Source organism: Astatotilapia calliptera, chromosome 11 (genome assembly GCF_900246225.1).
Source record: "Astatotilapia calliptera chromosome 11, fAstCal1.2, whole genome shotgun sequence".
Lineage (NCBI taxonomy): Eukaryota > Metazoa > Chordata > Actinopteri > Cichliformes > Cichlidae > Astatotilapia > Astatotilapia calliptera.
The window spans coordinates 1,087,501-1,105,802 of record NC_039312.1 but is presented as its reverse complement, the minus strand read 5'-3'; the positions used below and the strand labels follow the sequence as shown (position 1 = coordinate 1,105,802).

Genomic DNA, 18,302 nt, shown 5'->3' with positions numbered 1-18,302 from the left:
AGCAGGAGATGAAGCATCGCTGAATATGTTTCCAAACAAACTTCATTCTAAGCCAAAGAGTAGAAAATACGTTGAAGCAAATCTTCCCTTTGGCTTCACCTGCACAGGTGCCGAGGCAGGTCTCCCTGCAGGACTGGTTTCCCTGCGTCGGGAGCAGCACTGGGCTGTTTAAATCACAGACAAACAGGATCCCACAGTTTGTTTTCAAAAATACCCGTGTAGGTGCGGACGTAGTGTAAAAGAGTTAGTAGTTTATTTTATTACTACACTACCTGTGATTTATTGCAGGTCACTTGTATTTGCTTAATTGTTTACTAAATGTTTGAGGTGTGAAATAAACCGCAATGGAGCAAAATATGGGCGTGTGTGGTTAGAGGATGTGTGCGTGCATGTGCGTACGCACGTGCACGTGTGTGTGTGTGTGTGTGGGGGGGGCGAACATTTTTCTTGCAAAACAAAGGGGGGCCCAGCAAAAAAAGTTTGGGAACCACTGTGCTACAGGGTGTGGGGAGCCATGGACCCGTCCTCCTGGGCATGAAGCAGGTATGGAGGAGATCCAGGCTCCAGACATTCAGAGGCTCTCAGAGCCAAGGACCACCAATGCACCGATGTCTGAGGGAGTCCGCCACTGGCAGGGAAAGTGGTGGGGGCAGATAGGCCTCCATACCTTGGAGGGCCTGAGATGTCCCCAGAGAGGTGGCGTCTGACACCCAACCTGACATATGGACACAGACATACAGACACACACAGATACAAACATCCATTCCCACCCTCATGCTCTCATATACACTTACTCCACACTCACCCAACGTGGAGACCGACATAAATAGACACTGTACACACAATCACACTCCCCAAGCGTACTCTAAGAACCGGTTCTAGGTACCCTTGCCCCTGGAGGGGGAAAAGGCACCCAGACCCAGGTGGTGTTACCCTTTTCCCTGGCGTGGGGAGATGCAGACCGCCCTGACTCCGTAGCAGCAGGGAGGCCCCACATTCCAGACCCCAATTGGACGGCCAACTCCTCCTCCTAATAAGGGCAAAGTCATTCAACACACCAAAACTGGAGCAAAAAACAAACAAACAGCGTAATCAAGACATGGATTCCACTGGACCCCCGAAGGTGAGCTGTGGTATCTGCACCAAGATCTTTTAAGTTGTGAGGTGGGGGCCTCCGTGGATGAGACTTGCTTGTCCAGCACATCCCACAGATGCTCGAGATGGGATCTGGGGAATTTGGAGCCCAAGCCAACACCTCAAGCTTGTTGTTGTTGTGCTTCTCAAACAATTCATGAACTGTTTTTGCTTTGAGGCAGGGTACGTTTTCTGCTGAAAGAGGCAACGGCCATCAGGGAATACCATTTCCATGAAAACGTCTACATGGCAACAATGCTTAGGTAGATGCTCGTGCCACTCCCAAGGTTTGCCCAAAGCATCACATTGCCTCTGTCAGCTTCTTCTCATAGTGCATTCCTGTGCGAGGTGTTCCTGAGGTAAGTGACGCAACCCAGCTATTCATGTGATGCCAAAGAAAATGTGATTCATCAGATCACCTTCTTCCATTGCTCCATAGTTCAGTCCTGATGCTCACGTCTCCTTCGTTGGTGCTTTACATGGGTTACTATGGGCACCCTGACTGCTCTCTGGCTATGCAGCCCCAAACGCAACAAACTGTGTAACGCTATGTATTCTGACACCTTTCTATCAGAACCAGCATTGACTTTTTTTGGTGGTTTGAGCAACAGTAGCTTACTGGTTGGATTGGTTGGATCAGACCACACAGGGCAGCCTTCACTACCTACCTGTGTCAACAAGCTGCCCATGACTCTGTCACTTGTTCATCACTGTTCCTTCCTTGGACCACTTTTGATAAAGACTGATCACTGTACAATGGGACCGTCCCACAAAAGCTGCAGTTTTGGAGGTAGTCTGACCCAGTCGTTTAGCTTGCCAATTTTTCCTGCTTCTAATACATCACATTTTTTGCCTACCCCATATTAGGGTGGCTGTAGCGCAGGAGGTAGAACAGGTCAGCTGCTGATCGGATGGTTGGTGGTCGGTCCCTGGCTGCCCGGTTTGCATAGCCTGACTTGCTCTCTGATGCATCCATCGGAGTATGAATGATAGAGTTAGAAAGCATAGATAACAGTGCTTGTGTGGGAGAGTAGAAAAGTACTGTATAAGAATCAGTCCATTTACCATTATTATTTAACACGCTTGTGTTAAAATGTTATGCCTGATTGGTGTATGTCTTTAATGTATGTATTTTACTTTAATCACAAATTAGAAGAAACTTCTCATCTATTTCAAATCCCACAACAGTTTTGGCACCAACACAGAACATCTGGATGCGGTCTCATGGCGTCTATTCCACATAGTGAAGGACTTTAATTGAGGTTGATCACGCGATCATTCATGTTGAAAAATGACTGGTATAGTGCTTTAAAATATTATCCCAGCAGGTCCTGACCATATGCCAGTGATAAGATGAGACATCCATACTCAGCATATCCAACCTTTCATTTAATTCAGTTCTTTGGAATAACCAGAATATTAGGCTTTATTTGGAAAAACATATATATAGTATAGATAGTAGCTATTATAGATTGACTGCAGATTGACCATGATATACATTTATTCATATCTAGACAGCTGCATTATTTATATGTCATTAGTGTCATAATAAAAAGCTAACAAAAGGCTTCTAAAAAGGGAACCAAGCCTGCGTGCTTGACTGAGGTAACCACGTACACTGGCGGCACCACATGGCAGTGAGGGAACTGAACCTGAATGCTGACAGGTAATGTGAGGAGAGGAGATTCCTTTTTCTTCATGTGTCCCTTTACTGAGGAGTCTGATGGTCATTCCCGAGCACGGCTCTGACATGTTAGCCCCCCGCTATAGCTGAAACGATTGGTTCATTAGGTTTAAACCCCCAAATTTCATATTATTTAACATTATATAGGTATAGTAGCAATAATGCATTGAGAAGGACACTGCTGTGAGAGTATGTAGCTGCATACTAAACCATGTGACAGGCGCCGAGACTAATATTTATACATTTAAGTCACGGCTCCAGGTTCAACCCACCACTTCAATCTTAATGTTGTGTTATTGAACAGAACCCTTCAAACATTCAAAGAGCAGACGTAACATCATCTTTTACATTTGTTTCCGCCCTAAATCGTGGAGTCATATTTGATTCAACTCTGAAAGCTAACAGATCGATCACACAGCTAAACTGAGTTTCATACATCTCTGTATCGTGTCCAAAATCACATCGGTTGGGAGTCTTTGTGCTTCAGGCTTGCAGAATCTTTCCAGTCTTCAGCCACTTTAGAAAACTACAGCATGAGTAATAACATAGATCAAAAACAGGCAGAGAATGTAACTTCCTCATCACCTCACTACGCTGGTATTACAATAAATCTAAATCCACAATGTTTCTCTACAAACTGTTGACTGTTCTCGATCCAGAATTCATGCATGCACACTCTGCTTTTCCTTATTTTCTGTCATGTATTTATTGTGGGTAATCTTCAGGACCAGGGCAAATAACGAGGTCAGTTTTTTTGTACTCTTGGGTCTGTATGGTGTCAGAGCCAAGAGGTTGTTCACTGTTCAAACCTGTTTCTGATGGACAGAAGCTCAGAACAGTCAACATGAAGAGACTGGGAGCTAAAACAGCTGAACCAAGGACTGCTAATCAACAATCGCTAATATACAAAAATATTTTGAACAATCAACCCATTTTTAATGTGGGCTTTGAAAAGTGAATATAAATGCATTTGCTTTATTAAAATGATATAAAAGTGAGAGGTTTAGTGCCATCAATTTTGCAGTTTTTAGGCTCATCATTAATCATTTTATTTCAGCCTTGATAATCAAAGGGTTAAAGTGGATCATCGCTGAAGTGGGAGAACAGCAGTGGACGGAGAGGAAAACATTTGTTAACATGGTCAGTCCAGCTTTGAGGCATTTTAGTTTCATGTTATTAAGCAGACTAGTGGGTGTCCGACTCGGAGCAACATTCTCCTTCCCGATGTTTTCAATTAAAAAGTTATCGGAAAATGACAGAGGTCAGCTTGTGCTGTCGTCTATGACAGGGCTACACTCAGCAATTTATCATGCTCTCACTTTATGCACTCTCTCAGAAGCTCATACATTTAAAACAAACAAAAAAAGCTTAAAGAGGTTTATTAATGAATCGAAACACAGTCATCACCGTTTAATCAACGTATGTACAAAGTGCAAAGATTGATGTGAGAGTACAACATTTAAAAAGAGAGAAAAAAGGTTTGCAAAAAGTTTAAAAACAAGATTTAACGACTAAACACACACGACTGCCTTCATAAAGAATCACAAAGCTAAACTAATTCAGAATATTTTCAATCAGGTTTGACGTCTGAACGAGATCACCGGACAGCTGCTGCTCTGCAGCACTGTGTGGGAGAAAATCACTCCGAGCTAAAAGCAAAGCCGTGAGAGCCGCGGCCCGCGGACGTCCTCCGTTGCAGCTGCTTTACTCGTTCTCAAACTTGCTGTACGGGTGGTCCGTGTCGCCCATCAGACCTGCACACACAACGTGGAGACAAAATGAAAACAGACAAAGTCATGCTGGGTCAAATTCTGCTCCACATTTTCCAGAGATGCCTTGGAGGAAGCATCAGTCTGAGGACAAACTGGGAAATCCATCCCGGATATTCTGTTCACGCTGATGTTTCATTAACAATGAATGCAGTATGACAGCATGTGCTGCTAAACCGCCATCAGCAAGTTTTTCATACACACGATCAATGGAATTATTTATTTCTATGGGCAATGAAAACAACTGCCCACCTTATCAATTTTGTAACCGTTCCTATGGACTTTTATTAACTGCATATTACTGTGTGTGCCATGTCACCGGCAGACATCTTTGCTGATGTCTGTGGTTGTTCTGAATCGGTTTTCTCCTCCATATCTTTGCCGTTTAGAAGGATGTCTGTACTTTGTTTTATGATAACATTAATTAACTATGTTGTGTTCACTAAGCCATGAGGAGCAGACTGGTAGCTAATAAGCACCAACATAACAGAAGAGTGTTTGCAGTCGTTTTTGTTTGAAGCAAACTTTGATGAAATGATTTGACTGGAAAGTTCAGAGGATTCTCTCCCGCTCGGCTTCCCAATATCCCTCATGTTTGGTCCTGGCCTTTTTGTTCTCGTGAGAACATGTTTTGGTGGAACTTTACATGAGAAATGCAGCAGGTGAAAGGAGAAACTAGCACGAGCATTAATAACCGCAGAGTGCAATGAAGGCTCACCTAAATAAGCCCAGTGCAAATAAACAGGCTCACTAATAAAGTCATTTTCTTGCGTCATTTATCTCTGTCCTGGTCTTATTAATTATTTTACTCAAGTGCAGGTTACAGTATATTTCCAGATGCATTTCTTTCTTACCTTTGGTTTAGTTAATAAACGTTTCAGTCAGGCCTGCTGTCGTCTTACACACAAACAAATGATTCCAAGGCTGACTGAAGAAAACAGCGTATTTATTCAACAATGGCTTCTGAGGAGTACGTGGAATAAGTTGGATCAATGCACCTCTAACCTTGATGAAGGCCACAAGCAGGTTAAACTATAAAGTTGTTCTTCATACTCCAAGTGTTACTGAGGTTTGAACCTGCACAGTTCTCCTGCGGAGCCTGAACTTTCCACGTCCACGGATCAATACACATTAAAAGGGACACTCTCGCTGCCACTAAGAAACTGATTAATCGATGGCAGTTAGTGCACAAATACCAAACACTGAATGCGTAAAGCATTTCCAACTATTTCAATATAGGAGGAGCCTTCTCCTGCAGAACGATGCTGTCCTCATGTTTAAGCACATTATGGCCACTGTTGCTGCATTTTGGGTTGATAATGTAACCTGGCGGCACTCCACTGCTGCTGTTTGAAATTTTTTCTTTACATAAGATTCTGATAATAATGCCAATATAATAAGCATGGTGTGTCTTCATAGTCGATGCTCGTTTTAAGCGTGAAAAGTTGATTTCATTCATGATTAAAATGGATTATAGGTTACACGGGCTATTCTCACATTCTACGGCCCTCTAATTACTGGACTACATAAATGGCAAAGTAATGACTTTAGGCCCTAATCATGCTTTATTGCATTTCCACAGATTTAACAAAGTCAGTTTGCACCATCCTCCTGGTGTGAGCAGGTGAAGCAGGGTGTTACCCCAGCAATGTTTCGCCAGACAGGATGTATAACCTCTCCAATGTGATCTGAGTTTAATCCTCAATGCTTAGACATCCTGATCAGCTGCCTGAACCTCCTCAGCTGGTTACATTCTCGAATGTCTAAAGGCGGAGTCGAGTCCTCCTGGAGACTAAGCTGATTCTGCCATTTGTATCCAACCTTCTGTTTGTCACTGCCCACAGCTCATGACCATAGGTGCAGCTGAACTGAAAGCTCTTTTTACCAGAGCGGTTCACTACAACACCAATCTGCCAGCCATTCTCACACTCTTCCAGTCGACGAGGGCTTTTTGAAGCAAACTGCAGTGATACAGGATTCATTTCAGACTTGAACCAAAATAAACCTCCAACTGTACAATAGTTAATGCTCATTCAGCGCCATGCTGTAGAACTGTAGAAGTCTAGTGTTCACAGTTTCGTATTATTGTAGAGTCTCTACATGACTTTATACAACACCTTGAAGCAGCAGCTGCTCCCTAAAAATAAAACTTAACTAAATGCAGGCTATGACAGAGCGCTGGGGTTAAACTGCAAAAAGTGAAACGTGTAATTCAAATCTGTGCTGTCTTTCTGGGATATTTTCAACTGGTAATGACAAGAGATCATTTCCAGTTTTGCTGAATAACCTCCTGACCCACCCTCAGGGAATCTTCCGCTGTGTCTGATTTCAAGGAAATAAGAGGATGTGGATTGTAGTTGTAGAGAACCGACCAGACCAAATGTGAAAGGAGAGCAGTCTCTACTAAAGCCCCTGTGGAAGGAAACTAATGAGAGCTGCAGGCCTAAGAAACAGACCACCATCCATCACTCTGTCGTGCAGTCGTTACACTCAACCCACATAACCTGACATCTTACTACAGTGAACGGATGGACAGACACGACGCACGGACACTCGAGCTTCTCCCACATCTACGGAACGAACGAACGAGTCTGTCTTTATCGAGCCGCTGACAGGCCAACCCTTACCGCCCACTTCCCTGCAGAGGGCAGAGCGATGGATTAGAATCAGTGCATTGATTGGAAATAAATAGAAAGCAGTGCTGTGTGATGTTGATACTTCTTCTATACTTTGCTGCAGCGCACACTCGTAGTTTGCTCATGACTCATTTATTTTTTGAATATTTCCTGTTTCACTGACAGCAAAAATGCTCTGATTAAGTTAAAGCATGTGGCAACAAATGCGAGGTAGTGATCAGGTTTTAAAGTTTGACTATTTTTGTACCTTCAGCTGCTTAAAAACAGATTTTATTGCATAAACATTTCAGTCACAACTGAGCACCGGAGAGTGGTTGTCATATTTTCCCATGCCTAGCAGGGACCGCTACTTTAACTGCATACAAACACGGAGATTAAATTAGCTCCACAAAAAATAGGATTTGCTTTTAGGTCATCTAAAACTCCTAGCTTTTAATTACAGCACAGCTCAGGCAGCCGTTTATTACACACAAACGTTTTGCTAACTAAACTGGCAAAGCTTCATTTGAGTTCATGGATCATGAAAACATTCAAGCTTTTATTATTGCCACTCTTATTGATGACACCAGCAGCTGAGCCATTATTATGGTGCACTATTGTGTGTGGAGTGTGTCATATCTATTGTAACACAACTGAAAGACCAGCATTAATACTGAATATCAGTATAATAACAATGTTGTCCAGCTCAGGTTAGCCCATGTTAACTGGTGAAGTGGTGAGCTAGACAAATTAGTATGGCAGCGAGGAGAAATGCCACATTCCTGGGATTTTTGCAGGCTCTTCAAGTGAGGGATGGTCTCATGTTACATTTTGTACAGCCGTTAGCGATACAAAAAAGGTGTTTATTTAATAAATAGGAGATAAGTAAAAGATACTGACAGCTCCCCCAGCCTCCTAGCCTATGCACCTATGGCATCAATTTGAAAACCCTACGTCGCCTAGTTCATGTACACCTACAGTGTAGGTTGCTTGGGGACGAAGCATATTCTGTTGAATAATGTATCAGTGGCCCAGGGTGTGGAAATCAAAGTCACTGACACTGAAAAACTCTTAAAATAGTTAAGCATGCATCAGAGACACTGCTGACACACACAGAACAGAGAACACAGAGCTGGCTACTCCGTGTTAGACCTACTGGTCACCTCACCTTCAGTGTACATCAGAGAGGGCTGGAAACAAACACTATGATCAAAGAGAAGGAGCTAAAGTCCATATGGAAAGTCTATACGCACCATACTTCCTCCTGATCTCATCGTGGCGTGCCATTCTCTCCACCTTCCTGTAAAAAAAAAAAAAAAAGTAGAGGAAGTTAGTCAACAGGTCAGGAAGTATTCACTCTGTTAGTGCCAAATACACTCCAGAGAAAGACAACTCTCAAGGTAGAGAGCCATCATTCAACTCTAACTGGGCCTCCATATTTGGATACAGCCAAGTATCCAAACTTTAATGAAACAACATGGAAATAAATGACTGCAACACAGACGTCAGCTGTAATGAGACAATGGGACACCCAGTGAATCCTGAAAACAACTCTGTGGGACAATTCTGAAATGCTACAGATGTCCTGCTCCCGACACCAAATCAACAGCTGGACTGAAGAACCTTTCCTGCTGCTTAAAAAGTCTTCACCCTCGTCCTAAGTTCTCTTTTTATCTGCTCTTCACATATTTGTCCGACAAACCCAAACCTACCTGGCCCCATGTGAAAATACCCCGTCTATGCACATCTATATTATATTTCGCTGGTTTATCTTTGTCTAATGCTCAAATTTGTTTGATGATCTAAAAATGTGTGAAAAATATGCAAAAACAAACAAACAAGGCAAGGGACAAATACTTTTTGGCACTGTTGCAGAGATGCATGTCAGAGTCAAGGTTTACGACAGTGTCAGTTGCACAGCAGCAGACATATGCACTCATCCCAGTCTATGTTTAGGGTTGAGCAACTATGTTTTTTTTGCTGGGATAAATGTGGTATTTGTTCAGTAACTCTGGACTGAGCTGCTGATGAAGCCGCACTGTTGTAAAAACTTTACACATGACTTGCAGGCAAAGTCTGGGAAAAGTTACCAAACTTTTTCATTAGATTCTGGAAACTTTTGGTGAGTCTGTGCAGTAAATTTAGGTTCTGGCTCTCTGCCTGTTTATTTAGATAATGACCGATTACCTGCTCACAGGCGTCACCAACAAGGCTGCTGAGCACTAAGGAGGCAACTCCGAGTTCAGGTGATGAATGCCATTTCTCCTCTGTGTGTTAGTAGCTATGAGTGTTTTTGGCTCTACTGTTGACTCCAATGAAAAACAGGTTTTACAGAGAACCATGGCTGAAATAGTGGCGATTCCAGAAGTTTCTGCAGCTTTGTTATTTTGAAACAGCTGTTTACATATGCACAAGTTTACAGAGCAAACCCATCAAGCACTTTACTCGCCAAGAAACATTTAAGCTACACTGCACCACAACATTACAAACAGCCAGTCATGATATGTGGGCACTTATGCAACCATCAATACCTAATACTCCCAAATACTTATTATGCACGACATCGTTTAAACAACATTTCAATAAGCACAATAACATTCAGCTTACCAAGTAAGAAAAATGCATCAGTTTGCACTCCTGGCATAAAAATGTTCCTAAATTTTAGCTGACAGTGACTCACAGAGCAACAGGCCTGTGGTAAAGCTGCTCACTCAGCCTTTCTGAGGGGCAGGTTTTGTGTAGTGGAAGTCCAGAGGCCTCACTTCACTTCATCTCAGCTCAAAGACTCTGGTGTGTGGCAGTCGCTGCTTTATTGCTATGTACTGATCTGTGAGCAATCAGGTGGGTTAAGATGTGTCTGCCATCCGTCCCCCTAAGCCACGCCGATGGCCTGTGTGCATCGCACTGACACGTTCACATTCCCTCCACATAAATATGGCTGCATTCAACATGTTGGAGGGAAGACGGAAAAAAAGGGAAAGTTGAAAGAACGTGAGTACTGAGCTTGGCTCACTACACAGACTAAAGGTTTTGAAGGTGCTCGACTTCTCCATCATCACAATACCACTCATAATTTATGAAAATGGGATACTACAAGCGGTGTTGGGGAGTAACAGAGTACATGTACCGCTGTTACGTATTTAAAATACAAAATATGAGTAACTGTATTCCGTTACAGTTACCGTTTAAAAGGGTGGTATTTAGAATACAGTTACTTTGCTGAAATAAATGGATTACACGGCGGTACTTTCCTGTTTCATATGTTCGGCTATGTCCTCTCTATTTTTGGTAATTCCACGCCGGTGGAAACCCAAACAAAACACGCATTAAGAGGCTCAAACGCCCGTGTCTCAATCTCGCGGTCATAACGACGTGAAGAAATTTTTTTTATTTTTTATTATTTAATATGAAGGCAACAGGCAGAGTGTTACATGCATCGCCCTAAAGCATGCAGGGCAGTGTAGTCCGTGCTGCAGGGAGGATGGACTGCCATACCCGTGATGTGTCTGTGAGCGAGGAGGGAGAGAAAGGAAAAGTAGGAGCTGTCACGGAGCAGAAACGGGAGCTGGAAGCATGTAAATATAATAATAACCACTGCAGCCAAACAGAGAGCCTGACGAGCCCAGCTGTAAGTAAGCTATTAAGACTCGGCTGTACACTGTGTTCGTGTTTTCCTCTCAAACAATAAGTTTGGTTGCAGCAGCCTTTCAACACCTCTCTCTGTCTCTCGCTAGCAAAGTTGAGCCAGACAACAAAGTAAAGCTAGTTTTCAGCTGCGAGCCCGACATGAACCCGACGTATCAGCCAGAGGTCCCTTTACTACGGTTCGGAGCCGCGGACCTGTTTTATATACGCGCAGAATAGTTTCTATACGAGATCACTGCAAAAAGTGCAGCCTTACCTAATGTCCACCTACTGTTACTCATTTATATTAAGATTTAAACATCTAGTTGGTGTTGGTGTGGAGAGTAACCTTCAGTAATACTAATAGATCACACAGCAATAGTACATTCATGTAGCTGTAAAAAGCATGATAATATGTTAAGTAATCCAAAGTATTCAGAATACGTTACTCTTGTTGAGTAACGTAACGGAAAATGTTACAAAATACATTTTAGGGCATGTAATCTGTAATCTGTAGTGGAATACATTCAAAAGTAACCTTCCCAACTCAAGTTCAGTTAAAAGTTAAGGCTAAAAGAAACTTTCAGTTATTTGTGCAATCTAAGAAAAAAAAATCTAATAAAAAGGGAACTACTTTAAATTCTTGACGCCTGAGAACTTCATAAATACAAAAGATAATAAGAAAATTTCAAGGCTGAAAAACACCTTCAGCCTTTCGCTCAGACCGGCAACCAACTTCATTTTGCACCTGCTCCAAGTGTCACAAAGCCAAATTCTCTTTTGTTCTTTGAAACAATGTTTCTAGAACCATCTTTGAGCATCAGTATCATGACATATCACAGCTTCAATACCCTGGATGTGTGATCAGTTTAGAAAACATGCATTTTGGCTATACTTAAAGAGTCATATCAACATGAGATTAAAACAAAATTCAAACTGAATACATGGCATAAAAAAGCCTGTGTGTATGATTTTTTTCTCCAGCTGTTACCATGACTCAGCCAAGGAGCATGGACACAAATAATGGAGTAACAGCTGCGAATTTTGGCCCATATTCAGTCCATATTATCATCATAGATACATGAAACTGTATGTGTTACCCAAGCATCATGTCAGTGGATTACAATGAACTTCTCACATAGTATTGTTGTGCATTAAGACTTGACACATTACAACACTTTGGCTTATTGACAAGCTAAACCAGATACAAGCCAACAGGAACAGATCCTGGCTGTTAGCCGACTGTAACATAAGCAGCCTGAGCAGCATGTTACATGGACATGCAGACTTCTTAAACAGCACTGAAACAAGAGGTTCAAGAGATACTTATTAAAATGATTTAATAATTTAGCATTTGATCAGATACAAAATTATAATTAAAATTCTTAGGTAGCTCTCCTGCTACATCAGCATGTGAAATATGAAATATATAGCTGCATGGGTCGACTCCCCGGCCCGCCTGGGCTCGGATGACTCTGTGCTTCAAGCTGGCTCTCCGGAGGCCAAGCAGCACTGTCTACAGGCACTAGTCTCTCTTAGGATGGGTCCAATCTATTCCGAATGTCCTGTTGACAACATGAACTGCATCTATGTAGGTCACTGCACTAACTCCAACTTCAGAGATTTGATCATGCTCACTGCAGGAAACCCTGACTCAATTCTGCAGCACGAGAGAGAAGAGCTCAGAGGTCGGATAATTCATTCTTTCTCAAACACACGAGGCGCACAGTGAGCCACGATGTGCCCAGCACGCCGAGCGTGATGATAAACCACAGTTACTGACCATCTTTCGGCTCGACTGCCCTGCTCACAAACATATCAGCCAGCTATCCTGGCACTGGAAGTAAAGGAACAGAACAAGAAGAGAAGGCTGAAACATTTATGGGGTGCAGGAAGAGGGAAGCCTTTCGGGTCTGCTGACTGCTGGATGATTCTGTTTCTTTGACTGTAGTACACAGGATGTAAACCAATCTATTTATGAGCACATTACCATGAAGCAGCTGCCCAGCTTTGACAATCCAATCGGTGTTCTGGGACGACAGCAGAGGAACCCGGAGCTTCTCCTTTGGGACGTGGACTTGCTGAGGCTGGATGGACACCAGTTGCTCGACTCCCAAACATACAATGAACTCTTTTGTTGGGGGATGATGAACTGTTCTGTTTTAGGACAATTATATCCAAGTCCTACTGGGATATGCTGAAAGGCAATGCCACCCACCACGCTGACAGAATAGGATTCGACTCGTAGGTGTGCGCTTGGTCTGAGATTTGAACCAAGTTCACTTGATATAAAATATATAACTGTTGTGATTAGCATCAAAAATGAAAGATCGTTCATTTCTTTAAAAGCGAGCAAGCCAACAAATTCAGCAGAGGATCAAATAATTACTTGATGCAGCAGTGTGGTGACTGAGAAAACACTGCAGCAGGGTAAAGGAAAACAAACAGTGACCTCTAAACATGTACCTGTAACTTCGTGAGTACGTGTGTAAATATTCTGTAAATAACGAGCAGTGTTTGATCCAGAGAGGAATGACACAGCAAAGATCGGTTTGGAGTTAAATGCAGAGAAAGAGGCTCCTGTGTTATTGAAATAAACACCGTTGCAGACATTTCCAACCTGTGTAGACTAAGGTGTGAGTCTAGGTCTCACCGTTCTTCAGCGCGCTGTCTGATCTCCTCCCTCCTCTTGGCAGATCTCTCCTCTTCTCTGTCAAACCTTAAGAGTGAAGGAGACATGAAGGCAGCATCAGAATCACTGCTCCTCGTGGAACCAGAAGATGACAAAAACACACTTTGGATGTGACAAATGACACGCAGCTACAAACTAACATTAGCTTTAGGGTTACTCTGATTGAAGTTCTATGCATCATTTATATAAGACTCATGAAATGTGTGCCTGAGTGCAGAGAGTGTTTTCTTTTTATGTTCCACAATGAAAATGCCAAATACAAAAGAAGGTTTAACATGCACAAAGTAAAATGCTTGGAGGCAACCCCCAAAAAGAGTAAAACAAGACGAAAACATGACTGTAATTATATTAAATTAATATCTGTGTGCATAACAGTAGTACATGTGAGCTTTCCCCAAGTTTTCAATCACATGATAGACAAGAACGAGATTCCTGCACCCACAGGACTGCAAGTGAGTGACAGGCCAGACTGTAGCGGACTGACATGACATTTTCACCCCCCCCTCCCTACAGGAACAACAGTGAGAGCATGAAAGGAGCTCTACTTTGATTAAAAAGCCAAAGTAATGTTTGCAACAGCAACAATGAGTTGCACCTATACAGGACATGGGTGAAAACCACTCAAGCTTCCACATGAACCATGAAACAAAGTGTGGACTTTGTGGTCTGACAAAGAAACCCCCTCCGTCTTCACTTTGTAAAGACAGTGATAAGATGCAGTCTAAAGACTGAAGGTGAAATAAATACCTGAGCACAGATAACATGACTAATCACTGAATGTTGACATTATCGTAGCATGTGAGCAACCTGGGTTCTTTAGCGCTAGCAGAAGCAGGGATCTTTCTGGTTTTCTTTCACTTGTTTCCTGTTTTTTCTGCCATTATAATGAGTACACAACTGTAAGGAAGTAACTGTGACATCTACTCCAAACTGTTCTCTGTAATCCATTTCAACACTACATGCTGTGTTTTCCTGGACACAGCTGTTGCTTTAACTCTGTAGCAGCCCGTGTGAGCCTGAGGTGAAAAGTGCTCCCATGTAGTGCCCTTTCATCCCGAAAAGCATTGGCCCACTAAGTGCTTTCATGCATCTGACACAGCTTTCTAAAACTCCTGTTACTCAGTTACCTCGGACTTGTAATGTTACCTTGAAGGGCGCTTCTTGCAGCAGCAGCAGCAGCAGCAACAGACGGCAATGGCGAGGAGAATGACTCCACACACCACAGCCATGGAGATGATCAGGGCTTCAAAGTTCACTGAAAAAAAGAGAATTTATTCATTTTTCACAAGAAGATATTCTCACTGGACCACGTGATAAAGGTAACTAGAAGCCATCACACGCTGCCACTGTAATGACAATGTGCTCTACATGTGTCAATGACACCACCTGCTGGCTTCTGCAAGTTATTGCACTGCAAACATGACAAACCACAAACAAGCCTCTCACTTTCCAGAGAAAAAGAGCACAAATGACTTAACCGTATGGAAACTGGTTTTGTTCTGCAGAGGGAGGGATCACGTGACCCCGAAACACTGCCAGAGTGGTGCCCACATTTTGCTGCGTCTTCTCTTTTCCTTTTACAGGACAAACCACAGCATGCACACATGCGCAGCTGTGGCCTAAAACTGCTCACGTTTCTGTGTCTGCTACTGGAGCTCTGTGTGGCATCTATCGGGGCTCTAATCTGAGCTGCTGTTAACCTGTGATTTCTGAGGCTGGTGACTCGGATGAATGGATCCCCAGCAGCAGAGGGGACTCTTGGTCTTCCTTTCCTGAGGCGTCCTCGTGTGAGACAGTTTCATCGTAGCACTTGTTGGTTTTTCCAACTGCACTCCAAGTCCCATTTAAAGTTTTAGCAAAGACTGACCGACCCTCAGCTCTTAATGTAATGTCGTTTCTCTTCCCTTAGGTTGGTACATAGCTGATAGCTGAGTTCTGCACAACACAACTGATGGTCCCAACCCCATTAAGAAGGCACGAAATTCCACAAATGAACCCTGACAGGCACACCTGTGAAGTAAAAACCATTTCAGGTGACTGCATCATGAAGCTCATTGAGAGAAGGCCGAGGGTTTGTCAACAAAGCAAAGGGCGGCTACTTTACTTCCATACTTTGGACTGGTAGTGTATGTTCATACCTCAGTATTTTTCATGTTCAACTGTAAGTAAAAACCAGATGTGACATGTCACGTGTACTTTGTTCTCTCTGGTGTAAATAGAGTTTCCTTCCATCTGAAAATGTACGTGATACAGAAGAGCTGCCAGCTGTCAACACAAAGTAACTACCACCTACTCAAATGACAGCATGTGTCGACTCCATACACGAGGAATATTTACACATTATATTCAACAACATTTGCCTGATGTTAGTGCATCACATTTAAATGCTGTGCCAGTAGCCGGCCCTTTTGCACCCTTTTGGTTTTATAGCTGTTCCCGATTAGCAATAAAGTGTTTGCATTTACACAACTTTCTGTTTGCTACCAGTGAAGTTTGAACACTGACACACCTCACTGCTCCAGTAGGCTCCGTGCGACCGTATCAGTTCTCTTGTTATTTTTAAGACTGAGAAAATTAATAACAGAATTAACAATGGTTTTTTTCCTCATCTGTACTGAATATACATTTACATTTTCAGTAGAAACTGCACCAGCATTCAAAGGTTTTTGACACTTATGGGTTAGGCTCTAAAGACTAATTTCACCACTGAGAGTTATCAGCATTAACTCTGGTGAGGTGGAACATACGTCACCGAGGTGTCTGCTCTACTGTGACTAAGAGCAGGGTCTCAGTCATATTTCCTGCATGGTGCTGCGGTTGACTGTGAAAATTTTATGGGTAATTAATACACATAACATAAGCCGGTTTTCACATACGATTTGTGTCAGTTGAATATCAGTTTTAAGGTCTTATACAAACATTAGGTCACGTTAGCTCGGTTACTTCGCTGTGGAGTCTGTTTGGCAGTGTCAAGCTAAACGTACTTTACTGTGTTAGGGAGAAAGAGAAAGATCATTTACTTGTTAAGTTAAAAGAACGGTGGTTTATTTCAGGGGCCAAACATTTGGCAGTAAAATAAGGCAACAACATTATAATTTATAATATTCCAGTTGAATCCCTCTACACTTAAATTTACAGTTCACTTAGCTCTCACTGTAAATAGATCTCCTGGCGATAAGACAGGCAGTACATTTCTGTGCTACCTCTGTAGTGCTTTTATGCTCACTGAGCATGTCACCTTTGATTTAGAGCCAAACACTTCTGCAGGACTTTATGTAAATGTCTAGAGCCAGGACAGCCTGAGAAACCTACTGCTGTGAATCATCTGTGGTACAGCTTCAAGAAAGAGGTGCTGGGACACCCCTGATGACATATCAGGACAAATTCAGAAAGATATGTGGCAGAGGAGCCGGAGCACCGGCTGGGAGAGCGGGGCAAGAATAGGCGAGCCGTTCTGTGTAGCTGTGGGACCGACTGAAACATTTATAGAGGAATTTCCAGCACAAACTATAAAAACCATGCGGGGAATTACAATAATTAATATGCAGTGGGGAAAAAGAACTGCTCTGCTGAAAAGTAAAACATTGTTTTGATTTTATAAAACACTTTATTTAACTGGGCAGCGAGTTCCTGCTGATGCTGCTGGACACGGACGTACAAAGAGCCACGTGCATGTGCCTGGCTGAGCTAATCTATTTATCCACAATATTTGTAGTTAATGTTGTAGTCAGCAAAGCAGGACTGTGGCAGGTTCACTTCCTTTAGGTTAGAAAGTATAAAAAAAAGTAGTAACTTAAAGTATGAGAAAAGGTAAACTGAAAATGAATCTAAAGCAAAAATAACTCCAGTCAGTGTGTGTGGGTTTGTTCTTCCTGGTTATGGAAAACATGTGTTCCTAGGATTGGTGTGTCTGTTGCATATTATTGCTGCAAATGCTCCTGCCTGCCTACAGAGACAATGGATAACGTCTCTTGTGGAGTACAACTTTTTTTCTAAAGAAACAAGAGGGAGCAGGTGGAGTGAAGCAAGAACGATGTGCTGGATCTTTAAATGCACCCACTACAACTGAAGTGACCTGAGAGGAACAGAAAGTGTTGGTGCTACTTTCACACCGCTGCATGCCTAATGATAAATCCCTCCCCTCAGACCCACCGACATACAGGAGGTCATTTTAGGTCGCACATCTGTGAATAGAACAGGTTGCTGTTTTGGATGAAGAGCTTTTGTTTTTATGCTTTAATACCCTTTTACCTACTTTTTCTTTTAACGCGTAGGTTGAAGAGTTACATTTCCAGCATACTGAACACCAAGTTCCTCAAATCATTTCCCCAATATGTATGTAACTTATTCTGTGTCAAATGAAACACAAATGCAAAAAGGAAACACCACATTTAACATCACAATAATAAGTCTGATGAACTTACGCCAGCACACTCCCCAGCGGGCCTGGGACAATGGGCATAGTTTAGCCGGAGGCAGCAACCAGGTCACTGGATACTCTGTGCAGTTGTTTGTGGTAAAGCACCAGAGACACTGCAACAGACAGACACATGTAAGGTATGATTCTGCTGAGTATAATAGTTAGGATGCACGAATGAAGAATGCCACAGGAATGATTCTTAAAAATAAACAGTTAGCATTTTGCCACACATTTCATTTGTATTTATTCCTACATGTGGGTGTTAAACGAGACTAAAAACTCGTCATTAGATTTCACCGCACTAAACGTGGAATCTATGACATTAAAGTCATGAACAGGGTTTATTTACAGCATAGCGTTAATG

The 18,302-nt window shown here is 42.5% G+C and overlaps 1 protein-coding gene across 1 annotated transcript in view; it reads right to left on the bottom strand.

Annotated features, from left to right (window-relative positions):
* Positions 1–4,181: 4,181 nt before the first annotated feature.
* LOC113032033 (pituitary tumor-transforming gene 1 protein-interacting protein) overlaps positions 4,182–18,302 on the bottom strand; it is a 16,402-nt gene continuing 2,281 nt past the window's right edge. The window contains exons 3-7 of the mRNA XM_026184673.1: positions 17,943–18,051; positions 14,665–14,773; positions 13,480–13,545; positions 8,456–8,502; positions 4,182–4,572 (exon numbers count right to left, since the gene is read on the bottom strand). Coding sequence (XP_026040458.1) covers positions 4,523–4,572; positions 8,456–8,502; positions 13,480–13,545; positions 14,665–14,773; positions 17,943–18,051 — 381 coding nt within the window. The 3' untranslated portion in view covers positions 4,182–4,522. The remainder of the gene's footprint in view (positions 4,573–8,455; positions 8,503–13,479; positions 13,546–14,664; positions 14,774–17,942; positions 18,052–18,302) is intronic.